Source organism: Ipomoea triloba, chromosome 1, assembly GCF_003576645.1.
Source record: "Ipomoea triloba cultivar NCNSP0323 chromosome 1, ASM357664v1".
Lineage (NCBI taxonomy): Eukaryota > Viridiplantae > Streptophyta > Magnoliopsida > Solanales > Convolvulaceae > Ipomoea > Ipomoea triloba.
This window is the reverse complement of record NC_044916.1, coordinates 22535193-22552490: the sequence shown is the minus strand read 5'-3', so window position 1 is coordinate 22552490 and position 17298 is coordinate 22535193. Positions and strand designations below refer to the sequence as shown.

Below are 17298 nucleotides of genomic sequence, written 5' to 3'. Positions count from 1 at the left end.
AACTGGTCAAAATGAATATGAACTTGAATGATAAATTGAAGACCTACGAAGATACTGTGAAAAAGTTGAACGTTGATATTGTCATGAAGGATGATCTGATAAACCATATGCGTATAAGATAAGGGAAGCTAATAAAATAACTAGAGGAATTAAAGCATAACATCAAGATGATAGATACTACGTCAACATTGGATGAAATCCTTGATTGTGGAAGAACCACATCAAGACTGGTTTACACTATCAGGAAGGTCAATCACTAGTCACTAAGACAATGTTTGTCAAAGGAAATACTTCAGATTCTGCTATGCTTGTTAGAAAGCCAAACAATGCAAAGTATAGAAGGAGAACCACACAATACATTCCTAAATGCCACTACTATTAGACAAAGGGACATACACGTCCAAAATGCTACCACTTCTATAGGCGTCAAAGAGAGGAAAAGTACAAGAAGAAGATCATCACACCTTTCAAAAGACAAATTTGGGTTAAGAAGTCCGAAGTGATCTGCTACCCAATAATAGTTCTATCTGCTGCCTTAACTGATACAAGATGGTACTTCAACAGTGGGTGCTCAAGGCACATGACTGATCGGATAATAGCAAAAATCATAGATCAATTCAACCAAACAGTGGGTTAGTAACTTTTGGAGATGGTCAGAATGGAAAGATCATTGGAAAGGGTATCGTGAATGTTCCTGGACTAGCTCATATGGATGATGTACTACTAGTTCAAGGGATACATTCAAATTTGATCAGCATAAGTCAGTTATGCGATCATAATTGGAAAGTCTACTTCAATAGATATCAGTGCAGTGTACTTAACAATTCTAATCAAACTATGATGAAAGGTATAAGGTCTTCATATAATTGTTATATCCTAACTAGGACACCCATCTCAACATCTATAAAGCTATCAAAAGATGACAAGAGTCAACCAGTGGATCCAACAGTGTATTGAAGCCTAATTGGAAGTCTGTTGTATCTAACAACCAGTCAACCAGATATTATGTACAGTGTTCGGATGTGTGCAACATATCAATCTGCACCTAAGGAATCTTACTTAATTGTTGCCAAGAGAATTTTTGAAATATGCCAAAAAAAGTGAACAATATGGCATATAGTATTCAAAGGAGAGTGAGTTGTGTTTTTGGTTACTGTGACGCTGATTGGGCCAAAAATATTGAAGATTGGAAAAGGAGACTGATGTGGCCCTTATGGAGATTGGAGCCAGAGATTCTGAGCGTTGATTATTAAACATGATTTCGCGTCATCATTTTTTTACGGTTGTAAATATTTTTTTAAAATTTTTCTTTTTGAAAGTTAGATTTCATTTTTGCTAAACATTTTTGTCCTTGAATAATTTATTTTAAAAAAATGGAAATAAAAATACAATTGTTTAATTAGATCCTAGATCAGCGAAGAGATTGAACCAATGATTGAAGGAGTATGGATAATTTTTTTAAGCAATCTTAATTTTTTACAAGATAGTATCTACTTTATATTTTCTCAATATTTATCAATTCAAAGAATCAATACCCACACCATCGAGTTCAATCATGTGAACCCACATTTCGAATGGTTAAAAAGGTGTCATCACATTACGTACTAGTTGGCAAGGACAACGAATAATTAGAAATGGTGGTCAATATAATAGAATTTCTTTGGTGGAGTTAATGTCAATTAGAGTCCTATGAGTATAGTGAATTTGTCATGTTTACTCCTAAATTTTCAAGTTAACCACCTGGTGAGTTACTCGTGAATGTCTTTCTTTTATCACGGTTGAATCTTCTTCTCTTGCTTTCTGATTTATTCTGCGAGGACTCAAAGGGTTTCTTACCTTGATATTTGTTCACAATTGAATATGGACAATCGACTTTGAAATGTCCCAATCTTCTTCAATTGTAGCATAGATCTTGAAAAATGTAATTCGCAGCACATAGAGATGTTAAAACAACAGTTGTAACACAAGAGACTGATAACGCAGTTTGGGAAAAACCCTAGTATGCGAGGCACTTCTCAATTTGAGAATTTGCCTAAATCCACTAAAAGCTTAATATTCAAACTACATAGTTTTGGGACCAGAAATTACACAATAGATTGATCTTCTCCTATCTAATCTATTGTAACCTAAACACATGTACTACTTTCTAGGGGAATTTAGAATCATCTCAAACTCTCTAATACCTCACAAGATTAGCTAGGAAATCCAGCTGGTGTAATGGTGAGAGGTCCTTTAAATAGCCAACTAATCAGAACCAAAACAGTATTGGTGTTATTCCTAGTTTGTTTGTGATCTGATTTCTAATCTTGGTGTACTCCTTTTCTGACTCGAATTGGAATTTCTTTTTGCCAACAATTGTGATCAACCTTTTAATTCAACACTCTCCCCCTTTCTCAAATTTTTGGCAAAAACCTTGATTTCTCCCCCTTAGTTGATTCTCCTGTGTTTCCTCTTTTGGTCCTGAATCTTCTGTTTGAGTCTTTGTGACTTCAGGCCAGTATGGTAGTTTTTGTGAGACAGAGGAGATGATTATAGTAGTACCAATTAGTGAGTAGATTCATCAGCATCAGAGTTCATCATTTGTTAATGATTTGAATCATTTGGCTATTTAGAGAAGTTTCATCATTAGTAGTATACATGATAGTTCATAGTATTCTGAACTTCATAGTAGCATTAATGGCACAAACATATGTTCTTATCAGAACAACAAAAATTTTGAGTACTATAGTATTCTGGACTTCATAACATCAGCAGCACAAGAATATGAACATCGGCAGCACAGAAATATGTTCTTATCATTCCAGCATATTAGCAAAAAAAAAACTTCATCATCAGCATATTAGCAAAAAAAACTTCATCATCAGCATAATATTCAGCAAAAGATTTCATCATCAACAGATCTTCAGTAGATCATCAAAAAGAGTCAGAAAGTCAGAATTGAATTCGTTTCCATGGGATTGACTTGATATCTGGCACATATCCCTACCCCAAAACTTAAATCTGGTCTGCTCGCTGTTAAATAGAGTAGACCCCCTATCATGCTTCGATACAGAGTTTGTTCCACCTTCTTTCCTTCTGAATCTTTAGAGATCCTCTATGTTGTTGGAACAGGTGTTCTAACAACTTTGCTTTCTGTTTGAGTGGGTCCAAAGAGGTCCATATGGAGAAGTTCCATAATTCTTGAAGTGTGAACTCTTGGTGTTCTTTTGTGGCTACTCCTTGTCATTTTGTTTTCAAGACATGCATCATATTTTCTATTTTCATCAATGTCCAGTTTTGGAATACCTCGGTATGCTCCCCTTTTTAGTCTCTTTTTCCTATCATAAAAATTTATATGCCCCATACATTGATGCCACAGAAGTGTTTGATTGATATTGACTTGGTTGCAGGTTAAATGGCTATCCCATATGTAGCATTTATCCGAGGACCTTTTTCCCATCATGACGCATTCATGTCCTTGGTTGTACACTTTGCAATTTTCTTTTGAGAATTCTACCCTTAGTTCATCTTCACACAGCTGACTTATACTGATAAGGTTTGCTTTTAAGCCTTGTACCAAGAAGACTCTTGGCAATCTGGGTAGACCATGGACATTTAGTGTTCCGCTAGCAATGATTTGCCCCCTTTCTCCATCTCCAAAGGTTACATGTCCTTCATTTTTGTAATGGACGTCCTCTAGATTGTTTGGGTTTCCGGTCATGTGTCTTGAACACCCACTGTCAAAGTACCAAACACTTGTTTCTTTGCTGATTTTTGAAGTATAAGCTGTGACTGGTGTTTGATTTTTTCTGACCCAGACTTTTTGGGCTGGTTTTTGTTCTTGCTTTGCCCAGATTCTGTTATGGAGATCATTTTGTCTTTTGAAGCAGTGTGCCTTGATGTGTCCCAATTTGTGACAGTAGTAACATCTAATTCTTCCACGGTGTTGAAAGTGATGTTGTAACACTTCTCTGTTTTCGACTGCAGAATCTTTCCTTGTTGCTAAGTCTGGTTGTACTGCACTTTCAGTTAGTCTTCTTATTTCCTGTAGCAACTTGTCTCCATCTTCTAGTGATTTCATTAACTTTTCTTGGGTTTCTTTGTGAAGAAGTATTTTCTTTTCCTTTTCACTTTTAAGGAAGTGATTTTCTTGCATGAGATTTAAGTTTACTTTGATGATTTCTTCCCACTTGGCGTGCAGCTGTGTATAGGAGTTTAATATATCTTGCATGTCCTCCTTTGATTCATCATCGTCTTCATGATTTGTGAAAAATGCCACAAAATTTGTGTTGTTTTCTTCTTCACTATCTGAGTCATCACTCAAGGTTGTTACATATGTTTTGTTCTTCCTTCTTAGGTAATTTGGACATTCTGACTGAATATGTCCATATCCCTTGCATTCATAGCACTGTATTCCATCTAGGTTTGGATTCCCTTCCTTTTTGGGATTGACGGATTGGTTTTGTGCAAATGATGGACTCCCTTGATTATTTGAGAAACTCTTGTTCTTATTTCTGAATTTGTTAAATTTCTTGAGAACTCTGTTGAAGTTTTTTGTCAACACAGCAATGGATTCTTCCATTTTTTCAGTATCTTCATCTGAGTTGGTGTCTTGTTTTGATTGAAAGGCTATTCCTTTGCGATTAGGCTTTTTGTTTTGCAGCATCTCAAGCTCATATGTTTTAAGGTTTCCCATTAGATCACTTAACTTGCAGGTATTGAGATCTATGCTTTCTTGAATAGCTGTTACTTTCATCATAAATCTTTCTGGTAATGATCGCAACACCTTTTTTACTAACATGTTTTCAGCAATGGGTTCTCTTAAGTTATAGGCTTCCCCAGCAATTTCTAGTATTCTTCCATTAAATTGTGTGATATTTTCTTCTTCCTCCATCTTCAGATTTTCAAACTGAGTTTGGACCATTTGTAGTTTTGATTGTTTGACTGTCGAGTTTCCTTCATGATGATCACACAATATATCACATGCTGTTTTTGCTACATTTGTGGCAGCGATTAGTTTGAATGTTTCTTCACTCACGGCTCCGTAGATGGCATTCATAGCTTTTGAGTTATAGTTGAACTCTTTGAGTTCTTCTTCGCTCCAATCAGCACGACCTTTTGCTTTGTTATTGTCATCAAGGGGATGTTTCCATTCGTTTTCAATAGCCCTCCACACTCTTTCTCCATGGGCTAATATGTAGATTTTCATTCTAGCTTTCCAATAAGAGTAGTTTGTACTACTTAGGGCTGGTGGTCTGTTGTTTGATAGTCCTTCCCTGGGAATTAGGGCTGGTGGTCTGTTGTTTGATAGTCCTTCCCTGGGAAACTCCATTAGGATCCTGCTAATAACTTAAGCAGTTTGGCTCTGATACCAATTGAAAAATGTAATTCGCAGCACAGTTTGGCTCTGATACCAATTGAAAAATGTAATTCGCAGCACATAGAGATGTTAAAACAACAGTTGTAACACAAGAGACTGATAACGCAGTTTGGGAAAAACCCTAGTTTGCGAGGCACTTCTCAATTTGAGAATTTGCCTAAATCCACTAAAAGCTTAATATTCAAACTACATAGTTTTGGGACCAGAAATTACACAATAGATTGATCTTCTCCTATCTAATCTATTGTAACCTAAACACATGTACTACTTTCTAGGGGAATTTAGAATCATCTCAAACTCTCTAATACCTCACAAGATTAGCTAGGAAATCCAGCTGGTGTAATGGTGAGAGGTCCTTTAAATAGCCAACTAATCAGAACCAAAACAGTATTGGTGTTATTCCTAGTTTGTTTGTGATCTGATTTCTAATCTTGGTGTACTCCTTTTCTGACTCGAATTGGAATTTCTTTTTGCCAACAATTGTGATCAACCTTTTAATTCAACAGATCTCCAATTTCTTCTACTTTCTCTTCACGTGACTTTCTTGACAAAAAAACTTTGTGATGTCCATGTGGTATATTTTTTAAAATCATTTTTTCTCATAAACTTCGTGAATTTCCTGACAAAAGAACAAATTGTTCATCAGTTATAAAATCAAAATTTTATAATGACGACTTGGACGATAACGGTTGTTCGGCCATTAGTGCGGCAAAACTGGAAAGTCCGCTTCAACAGAGTTCAGTGCTCAAGGCACATGACGGGTAATAGGAAAAATTTTAGATCAATTCAACCAAGCAGTGGGTTAGTAACTTTTTGTGATGGTCAGAATGGAAAGATCATTGAAAAGGGTATCATGAATGTTCCTTGACTACCTCACTTGGATGATGTACTACTGGTTCAAGGGTAACGTGCAAATTTGATCAGCATATGTCAATTATGTGATCATAACTGGAAAATCTGCTTAAACAAAGATCGGTGCAGTTTACTCGACAATTCTAATCAAACTATGATTGAAGGTACACACTCTTTAGATAATTGGTATACTCTGACTAGGACACTTATCTCAACATCTACAAAGCTATCAAAAGATGATACGAGTTAACCATTGGATCCAACCGTCTATCGAAGCCTAATTGGAAGTCTATTGTATCTAACAACCAGTCGATTAGATATTATGTACAGTGTTGGGACGTGTGCAAGGTATCAATCTGCTCCTAAGAAATCTCACTTAATTGCTGCCAAGACAATTTTGAAATATGTCAAAAGAACTAAACAATATTACATATGGTATTCAAAGGAGAGTGACTTGTGATTACTTGGTAGTTGTGACGTTGATTGGGCCAGAAATAGTAATGATTGGAAATGGAGATTGATGTGGCCCTTGAGGAGACTGGAGACGAAGATTCTAAGCCTTGATTATTAAATATAATTTCGCTTCCTTATTTTTTTACGGTTGTGATTATTTTTTAATTTTTTTTTTCTTTTTCAAAATCATATTTGATTTTTGCTAAACATTTTTGTCATGGAATAATTTTTTTAAAAAAAATGGAAAATAATTGGAAAATAAAAATACAATAGTTTAATTCGATCCTAGACAAGAGGCACTCAAGATCAGCAAAGAAATTGACCCAATGATTGAAGGAGTAGGGCTAATTTTTGTAAGCACTCTTAATTTTTTACAAGGTAGTATCTATTTTATGTTTTCTCAATCTATATCTATTCAAAGAATTAATGCCTACACCATCGAGTTCAATCATGTGAACCCCCATTTAGAATGGCTACATAGGTGTCATCACATTACGTAGTAGTTGGCAAGGATAACGGATAATTATAAATGGTGAGCAATATAATTGAATTTGTTTGGTGAGCAACCTCTCAGTATAGTGATTTTGTAACGTTTAGTCATAAATTTTCAAGTTAACTACCTGGTGCATTACTCATGAATGTCTTTAATTTCTTTTATCACGCTTGAATCATCTTCCCTTGATTTCTTATTTATTCTTGAGGACTCAAAGGTTTTCTCACCTTGATGTTTTTTCACGATTGAATATGGACAATTGGCTGTGAAATGTACTAGTTTTCTATAGTTGTAGCATAGATCTCCAATTTCTTCTACATTCTTTTCATGCGACTTTCTTGACGAAAAATTTTGATGTCCATGTGGTGTATTTTTAAAATCGTTTTTCTCATAATCTTCTTGAATTTCCAAACAAGAAAAACAAATTGTTCGACAGTTATAAAATCAAAATTTTCTATTGACTTGGACGATAACGGTTGTTCGTCCATTAGTTCGGCATAACTGGAAAGTCTACTTCAATAAAGATTAATGCAGTGTACTTAACAATTATAATCAAACTTTGATGGAAGGTATAAGATCTTCATATCATTGTTATATTCTGACTAGGACACCCATCTCAACATCTACAAAGCTATCAAAAGGTGATGCGGGTCAACCAGTGGATCCAACTATCTATCGAAGCTTAATTAGAAGTCTATTCTATCTAATAACCAGTCTACCAAATATTATCTATATTTTTGGGATGTGTGCAAGGTATTAATCTGCTCCTAAGGAATCTCACTTAATTGCTGCCAAGAAATTTTGAAATATGTCAAATGGAACAATATTGCATACGACATTCAAAGGAGAGTGACTTGTGATTAGTTGGTTACTGTAACGTTGATTGGTCCAGAAATGTTAATGATTGGAAAAAGAATAGTGATGTGGCCCTTGAGGAAACTGGAGAGGGGGACTTTTAGCGTTGATTAATAAACATGATTTCGTGTCCTATTTTTTGACAGTTGTGATTTTTTTTTTTTGAATTTTTATTTTTCAAAACTAGATTTGATTTTTCGCTAACATTTTTGTCATGGAATAAGTTTTTTCAAAAATATTGGAAAATAAAAATACAATTGTTTAATTTGATGCTAGATGAGAAGCGCTCTTAATGTTTCACTAGGTAGTATCTATTTTATATTTTCTCAATCAGTATTGATTAATAGAATCAATGTCACACCATCGAATTCAATCATGTGAACTCTCATTTAGAATGGTTAAAGCGGTGTCATCACATTACGTAGTAGTTGGCAAAGACAACGGATAATTAAAAATGGTGAGCAATATAATTGAACTTCTTTGGTGGAGTTAATGTCAATTGGAGTCCTCTGAGTGTAGTGATTTTGTCACGTTTAGTCCTAAATTTTCATGTTAACCACTTGGTGCGTTACTCATGAGAGTCTTTCTTCTATCACGCTTGAATCATATCTTTCTTTGCTTTCCAATTTATTCTGCGAGGACTCAAAGGTTTTCTTAGGTTGATGTTTGTTCACAATTGAATGTGGACAATCAGTTTTGAAATGTCCTAGTCTTCTACAGTTGTAGCTTAGATCTCCAATTTCTTCTATTTTTTCTTCACGTGACTTTTTTGATGAAAAATTTTGATGTCCATGTGGTGTTTATTTTTAAAATCATTTTTTCTCATAAACTCCTTGAATTTCCTAACAAGAAGAACAAATTGTTAGTTAATTATAAAATCAAAATTTTCTATTGACTTGGACGATAATAGGTGTTCGGCCATTAGTGCGGTATAACTGGAAAGTCTGCTTCAACATAGATTAGTGTTCGAAGCACATGACGGGTAATAGCAAAAATGCAACATTAATTCAATAACTTTTATAGATGGTAGGAATGGGAAGATCATTGAAAAGGGTATTGTGAAAGTTTCTGAACTACCTCTCTTGGATGATGTACTATTTGTTGAAGGGTTTCGTGCAAATTTGATCAGCATAAGTCAATTATGCGATCATAACAGGAAAGTCTACTTCAATAGAGATCAATGCACTGTGCTCGATAATTCTAATCAAACTGTGATGAAAGGTACACACTCTTTAGATAATTGGTATACTCTAACTAGGACACTTATCTCAACATCTACAAAGCTATCAAAAGATGATACGAGTTAACCATTGGATCCAACCGTCTATCGAAGCCTAATTGGAAGTCTATTGTATCTAACAACCAGTCGATTAGATATTATGTACAGTGTTGGGACGTGTGCAAGGTATCAATCTGCTCCTAAGAAATCTCACTTAATTGCTGCCAAGACAATTTTGAAATATGTCAAAAGAACTAAACAATATTGCATATGGTATTCAAAGGAGACTGAGTTATGTTTAGTTGGTTACCGTGACGCTAATTGGGTCAGAAATATTAATGATTGGAAAAATAGAGTAATGTGGACCTTTTGGACACTGAAGACGGAGATTCTGAGCGTTGATTATTAAACATGATTTCGCGTCCTCATTATTTTACGGCTGTGATTTTTAAAAAAAAAAATCTTTTTCAAATTAGATTTGATTTTTGCTAAACATTTTTCTATTGGAATATGTTTTTTTAAAAAAAAAAAACTGAAAAACAAAAATAAAATTGTTTAATTCGATTCTAAATGAGAGGCACTCAAGATCAGCGAAGAGATTGACCCAATGATTGAAGGAGTATGGATAATTTTTTAGGCACTCTTAATTTTTTACAAGCTAGGTCGTATCGATTTTATATTTTCTCAATCTTTATCAATTCAAAGAATCAATGCCAACACCATCGAGTTCAATCATGTGAACTACCATTTAGAATGGTTACAAAGGTGCCATCACATTACGTAGTAGTTGGCAAGGACAACGGATAATTAAAAATGGTGAGCAATATAATTGAATTTCTTTGGTGGACTTAATGCCAATTGGAGTCCTCTGAGTATACTGATTTTGTCACGTTTAGTCCTAAATTTTCAGGTTAACCACTTGGTGTGTTACTCATGAGTATCTTCCTTTTATCACGCTTGAATCATCTTCCTTTGCCTTCCAAATTTATTATGCGATGACTCAATGTTTCCTAACCTTGATGTTTGTTCACAATTGAATATGGACAATCGATCGGCTTTAAAATGTCCCAGTTTTCTACAATTGTAACTCAGAATTTTGATGTCCATGTGGTGTATTTTTAAAATCATGTTTTCTCATAAATTTCTTGAATTTCCTAAAAGGAATAACAAATTGTTTGTCAATTATAAAATCAAAATTTTCTACTAACTTGGATGATAACGGTTTTTCGGCCATTAATGCGGCATAACTGGAAAGTCTGCTTCAACAGAGATCACTGCTCGAGGCATATGACGAGTAATAGCAAAAATCTAAGGTCAATTCAATCAAAAGGTGGGTCAGTAACTTTTAGAGATGGTCAGAATGGAAAGAACATTGGAAAGGGCAATGTGAATATTCCTACACTACCTCACTTTAATGATGCACTACTAGTACAAGGGTTACGTGCAAATTTGATCAGCATATGTCAATTATGCGATCATAACCGGAAAACCTGATTCAATAGAGATCAGTGCAGTGTGCTTGACAATTCTAATCAAACTGTGATGGAAGGTACACGCTATTTAGATCATTGTTATAGTCAGACTAGGACACCCATCTCAACATCCTCAAAGCTATCAAAAGATGATATAAGTCCACTAATGGATGCAACAATCAATCGAAGCCTCATTGGAAATCTATTGTATCTAATAACCAGTCAACCAGATATTATGTACATTCTTGGGATGTGTGCAAGGTATCAATCTTCTCCTAAGGAATCTCACTTAATTATTGTGAAGAGAATTTTGAAATATGTCAAAAGAACTGAACAATGTGGCATATGGTATTCAAATGAGAGTGAGTTGTGTTTAGTTGGTTACTGTGACGCTGATTGGGCCAAAAATATTAATTATTGGAAAAGGAGAGTGATGTGGCCCTTGTGGAGACTGGGGACAGATATTCTGAGCATTGATTACTAAACATGATTTCGCAGCCTCATCTTTTGACGGTTGTGTTTTAAAAAAAAAATCTTTTTCTAAATTAGATTTGATTTTTGCTGAACAGCTTTCTCATGGGATATGTTTTTTTTTTTAAAAAGAAAAACTGAAAAATAAAAATACAATTGTTTAATTTGATCATAAACGAGAGGCACTCAAGATCAGCGAAGAGATTGACCTAATGATTGAAGGAGTAGGGATAATTTTTTTAAACACTCTTAATTTTTTACAAGATAGTATCTATTTTATATTTTCTCAATCTTTATCAATTCAAGGAATCAATGCCCACACCATCGAGTTCAATCATGTGAAACCCCATTTAGAATGGTTACAAAGGTGTCATCACATTACGTAGTAGTTGGCAAGGACAACGGATAATTAAAAATGGTGAGCAGTATAATTGAATTTCTTTGGTGGACTTAATATCAATTAGAGTCCTCTAAGTATAGTGATTTTGTCACGTTTAGTCCTAAATTTTCAAGTTAACCACCTGGTGCGTTACTCATGAGAGTCTTTCTTTTATCACATTTGAATCTTCTTCCCTTGCTCTCCGATTTATTCTGCAAGGACTCAAATATTTTCTTACCTTGATATTTGTTCATGATTGAATATGGACAATCGGCTATGAAATGCTTCGGTCTTCTAGAGTTGTAGCATAGATCTCCAATTTCTTCTATATTGATGTCCATGTGGTGTATTTTTAAAATCATTTTTTCTCATAAATTTCTAGAATTTCCTAACAAGAATAACAAATTGTTCGTCAGTTATAAAATCAAAATTTTCTACTGACTTGGACGATAACGGTTGTTTGACCATTAGTGTGACATTACTGGAAAGTCTGCTTCAATAGAGATCAGTGCTCGAGGCACATGACGGGTAATAGAAAAAAAATGTGAGATCAATTCAACCAAGCAATGGGTCAGTAACTTTTGAATATGGTCAGAATGGAAAGATCATTGGAAAGGGTATCGTGAATGTTCCTGTACTACCTCACTTAGATGATGTACTATTTGTTCAAGGGTTACGTGCAAATTTGATCAGCATAAGTCAATTATGCGATCATAACCGGAAAGCCTGCTAAAATAGAGATCAATGCAATGTGCTCGACAATTCTAATCAAACTGTGATAGAAGGTACACGCTCTTCAGATGATTGTTATATTCTGACTAGGACACTCATCTCAACATCTACAAAGCTATCAAAAGATGATACGTGTCATTTAGTGGATCAAACTATTTATCGAAGCCTAATTGGAAGTCTGTTGTATCTAACAACCCGTCAACCATATATTATATATAGTGTTGGGATGTGTGCAAGGTATCAATATGCTCCTAAGGAATCTCACTTAATTGTTGCGGAGAGAATTTTAAAATATGCCAAAAGAACTTAACAATATGGCATATGGTATTCAAAGGAGAGTGAGTTGTGTTTAGTTGGTTACTGTGACGCTGATTGGGTCGAAAATATTGATGATTGGAAAAGTGCATCCGGTGGATGTTCCTTCATTGGGAAGAACTTAGTGTCTTGGCTAAGTAAAAAAGCAAAACTTTATCTCACTAAATACGAATGATGCTAAATATAATGATATTTTGTCACGTTTAGTCCTAAATTTTTAAGTTAACCACCTGGTGCGTTACTCATGAGAGTCTTTCTTTTATCATGATTGAATCTTCTTCCCTTGCTTTCCGATTTCTTATGCAATGACTCAAATTAAATTAATAAATTTTCAAGTTAACCAGGTGCGTTACTCATGAGAGTCTTCCTTTTATCATGCTTGAATCTTCTTCCCTTGCTTTCCGATTTCTTATGCAATGACTCAAATTAAATTAATAAATGAAAATAAAATAAAAAATACTGACATCTACAAATATTTGGTTGATGGATAAAACCATTGAAAAAGAAAGAATATTGAATATAGATGGGATATTGAATGTTGAGAAATACTTTAGCCTCAAAGTTAGTGTCATATAAGTCCTCCGATTATAGTGATTTTGTCTATGTTTAGTCCTAAACTTTTATATTGACCACCCGTCGTTGCCCTCCTCAAAGGAGGATGGCTTCTCAGATGAGAGTAATTGAAAGTCAAAAGACCACAAGTAGTTAATTTGAAAGTTTAAGACTAAACATTACGAAATCACTATACTCAGAGGACCCCATATGGTATTAACTATTTAACTCTTAGCCACACATAATAGAAAATGACAACTAAAATGACACTCCCATGAAGAAAGTCCACCAAGTACAGTATTTTACTCAAGCTGGACAATTGCAGCTAAAGAAACACCCCAAATTGATAATTCTGTGCTACATAACTATGCTTGATGAATTTCCTTGTTAGTTGATTGCATTGCTTAAAAGATAACATTACTAAATTTCTGTCACTGCAAGTCCCAGACAAGCAGTCAGATGAGGCAATAAATAATTTCTGGAATACAGATTTAAATCCAACTTTTTATGATAGGCAATATATCATGGCTTGGGTGAGCAAACATAAAATAAAATAAAGGAGAAAAAACACCATCATGTAAATATGGGATTGTACGTCGAAACTTCAATATATATTCCACGAAACAGAGTTCAAAACTATAACTAAAGCAAACAATAGTGCAATACAGCCAATGCTCCAGAAATGTTCATCGATCCATGCATGCATCAAAGCAAGCATTAAGATAAGATGTAAATACTCCTACTTATCTTAGTTCTTTGGGCCTATGTCCTTGAGAGCACAGATTTGTTCCTCCCCCATTGCAGACATGACCGATACAACAAGATCTTTTCCTTCACCAAATCCGTCCTTAATCTGCCAAGTAGAATTCAGAAGTTAAATGAGTAGGGACAAGGTTGCAAAAGGCACTAGGTGCTAGGCCGGGGGCACCTAGGCTGCCAAGTAAAATAATAATAATAATAATAATAATAATGTGTGACCACCCTAAACCCTACAAAAAAAACACTTGGCCGAGTTGGGCACGGTCAACCGACCCCGACTAAAAGGCGCCTAGGAGTGGAATCCCCACGGCCTAGGCCGATTTTTACAACACTGAGTATGGAAAATCAAATCCTCACTGTACTCAGGGAACAAAATGTGACAACATGACTTCTTTTAATTCAAGAGCTTTCAAGAGCTTTTGGAACCTGAGTTAAGAGATTTTCATCGGTGGGAAGCCTTAAATCATCCTTTGTGTTGCCACTATCAGTGAGAAGGCTCACCTGAAAGGAAACCATGAAGGTAGGTAAGTAGGATGAAATTACAATTGAGCAAGAATCTAATAAAAGCATGCCAACGAATAATAACTCCACAAATACACCTTATTAGAAAAGGATATCTAACAAAAGTCAATACGATGAAATTGCATATTTAGGAGCCATTTATTGTTACAATCCTTTGGAAGGGTAAGGCTCTAATGCCTAAGGTGTAAACTCAAATATTTATAACACAATGACAACACCAAAGTCTCAAAGTAACTCAAAGTAGCAAGAACAAATGATAAAATGGGATATGATTCTACATTTCTACTAAATTGGCATTCATATCTTTTATTGACAAAGGTTACTTACAAAACCATCTTCAGAGATATCAATCAGCTGATAGTCAGTACGGTTAACATGAGGAACCTGCAAAACAGGAGTCATGAGAAAAAACCAAAAGCAACATCTTGAATGAACAAAAGTATAATTCCTACATCACAGTTATGAGATGATGGGACAATATCCTCAAGCTTTTTGCCAGTGAAAATATCAATTGCAACAAAATGACACTTGGCATGTCCATGCTTCCCTGTTTTGGAGGTAGAGACCTCAACAACCTGCATTAACCACAGAGACAATGAATACTTTAAAATGAAAAACATAAAGATAGCTGGTGGCATATTGCATTTCCTTCAATTTAAAAATAAAGACCATATGCACAGCTCATCATGAAGATAATTAAAAGGATATACAAAGCACATGTAACGCCCAGCAACTCTACCAATGACAAAAGATAAAGGTCCCCAATATTCTTAAATGTTAAAACTACTTGATTACTTACTTCATAGATTCATGTTTTTGACAACACATGCAATACTTAAAACACAAGAGGTGTGAGCAGGGAGCAGGGAGCAGGGAGCAGAGCATTTGTACATAAAGCACAAACAAGAAATGCAAGCACACTAATTCCACAGTAAATAGCTCCAAACATGTCTATTACTAGTATTATTCAATATTATCTGATAGCTTCCTTTAGAATAAAGCCCAGAAAACAATAAGTATCAAAGTCAGTAGATTAAAAGTCCAAAAAACCATAGCAGACTCCTCTATGAATTTCAGAGAATAGTTTGTAGCAAAGGTATGTTAAAGAGCTATTTCTTAGTGATTACAATTCAGATAAAAGCACAAAAAAAAAAAAAAGTAAATACACACACGCACATACACATGACAGTACATAAAATCCAGGATCCAATCATCACCAATTAGGTATTAAAATTCATCCCTCACACCACAGGCATACAACACTGATACTTCCAATATACAGGAAAAAGAACTGGATCATATATCACAACGCTCAAGTGAAATTCATTCCTCATCGAAAACACAAAATACTAGCACAAGTAACAAAAGGCAAGAAAAAACATAGATCCTTAGATTTCATATCCTATATAAAAAAATCAAAACTTTTATTCAACCATCATAAATCTGCAAAACCCATGTAGCAAAATATTGAAAAAGAATCATAAACAAAAATAAATAAATATCAGATATACTTTGCAAGGACGGTTCTTGATGACGATGTAACCATTCTTGCGAATGGTACCAGCTTGTTGAGGATAGGTTTTGGAGGCGCCGGCATCAGCCTTGGACTCAAAATGATGCTCCTCGTCCGACATCACTCCTCTGTTTTCTTTTCTTTTCTTTTCGGATTTTTCTCTTCACTCCCTGTAAATGAGTCTTCAGAGCAGCAGCCGAAGAAGGAGAGAAAGAAACGTACGGAACCATCAGGCTTTTATAGCTCTGAATAGGCTGCCCAGATTTTGCAAATTTTTGCCCTAGGGTTTGCCTTTGCCGTGGTCCTCGTGGAGCCTGGACACACACATTTTAAGCGTTGATTATTAAACATGATTTAGTGTCCTATTTTTTGACGGTTGTGATGTTTTTTATTATTATTTTTTAATTAAATTTGTTTTTTCTAAACATTTTTTTCATTGAATAAGTTTTCTTTATAAAAAAAATTATCTATGTATTAAAACAGTCCTATAAGGATGCGATTATTTCATATTTTCTATTTGTACTACAATTCTACATTACAATTCCTTTCGTACTACTATATTATAATTCCTATTCGTAATACAATACAACAATATCTATCTATCTACTATACTATTATCTACTATACTAATAAGAGTCAAAGAGAGTTACGCCTAAAATGGGTAGAAAAAATGGCGGTCAAATTATTTAATCAAATGGATGGTTCAGATTGTTTAAATTTATATTTTTCCTTGAGATTTCCTAATTTATCCTTAATTATATGATTATCCGTTAAGTTTTCCGTTAAATATTCTCTTCTCCGTTAATATTCCGTTAACTTTAACTTACCCATTAATTTTTATAAGAAAGGTCAACATCCCAATCAAATTTGGCATAATTAAGTTTCTCACTCTATTTTACTCTTATCTGCACTTATAATAAAAGCCAATAATGTTAAACCCCTAACTGGAACTAAAAAAATGTTAGTGTAATAGTCTGCTACAACATATTGTACTTTGTGTTCTTCTTATTGTGCAACCTCCAATTAAATTCCTAATATATCCTAATCCTTTATAATTTTACCAAATTCTTTCAGATAAATATAACGGAAGTTTAACATTAATTTTTTTAGGCAATTTGTTTCTTTAGTGTTGTTTTCAAACAAATTGGCAATATTCTATAATACAATTCTATATAGATTCCTAACTTAAAATTAGAATATTGAAGTCTTAATCGGATTCTATAATACAGTTTTGTATAGATTCCTAACTAAATCATTATTCTACCCAAAACAACAATATAAATCCATCCTATTCTTATTGGTATTCATCACCCAAAACTAAACCTAACATATTCTGTAACACACCATCTACT

The 17298-nt window shown here is 34.4% G+C and overlaps 2 protein-coding genes across 2 annotated transcripts; both read right to left on the bottom strand.

Annotated features, from left to right (window-relative positions):
- Positions 1-3094: 3094 nt before the first annotated feature.
- Positions 3095-5311, bottom strand: LOC116010645. The gene has a single exon (XM_031250134.1). It carries the CDS (start codon positions 5309-5311, stop codon positions 3095-3097), a length of 2217 nt encoding a protein of 738 aa, XP_031105994.1.
- Positions 5312-13711: 8400 nt separating this feature from the next.
- LOC115997105 (eukaryotic translation initiation factor 5A-2) lies at positions 13712-16166 on the bottom strand. The gene is made up of 5 exons (XM_031236597.1): positions 15945-16166; positions 14886-15008; positions 14761-14817; positions 14338-14412; positions 13712-14005 (listed from the first exon to the last, which is right to left on the bottom strand). The coding sequence occupies exons 1-5, from the start codon at positions 16065-16067 to the stop codon at positions 13901-13903; spliced, it is 483 nt and encodes a 160-aa protein (XP_031092457.1). The 5' UTR covers positions 16068-16166; the 3' UTR covers positions 13712-13900.
- Positions 16167-17298: the final 1132 nt, after the last annotated feature.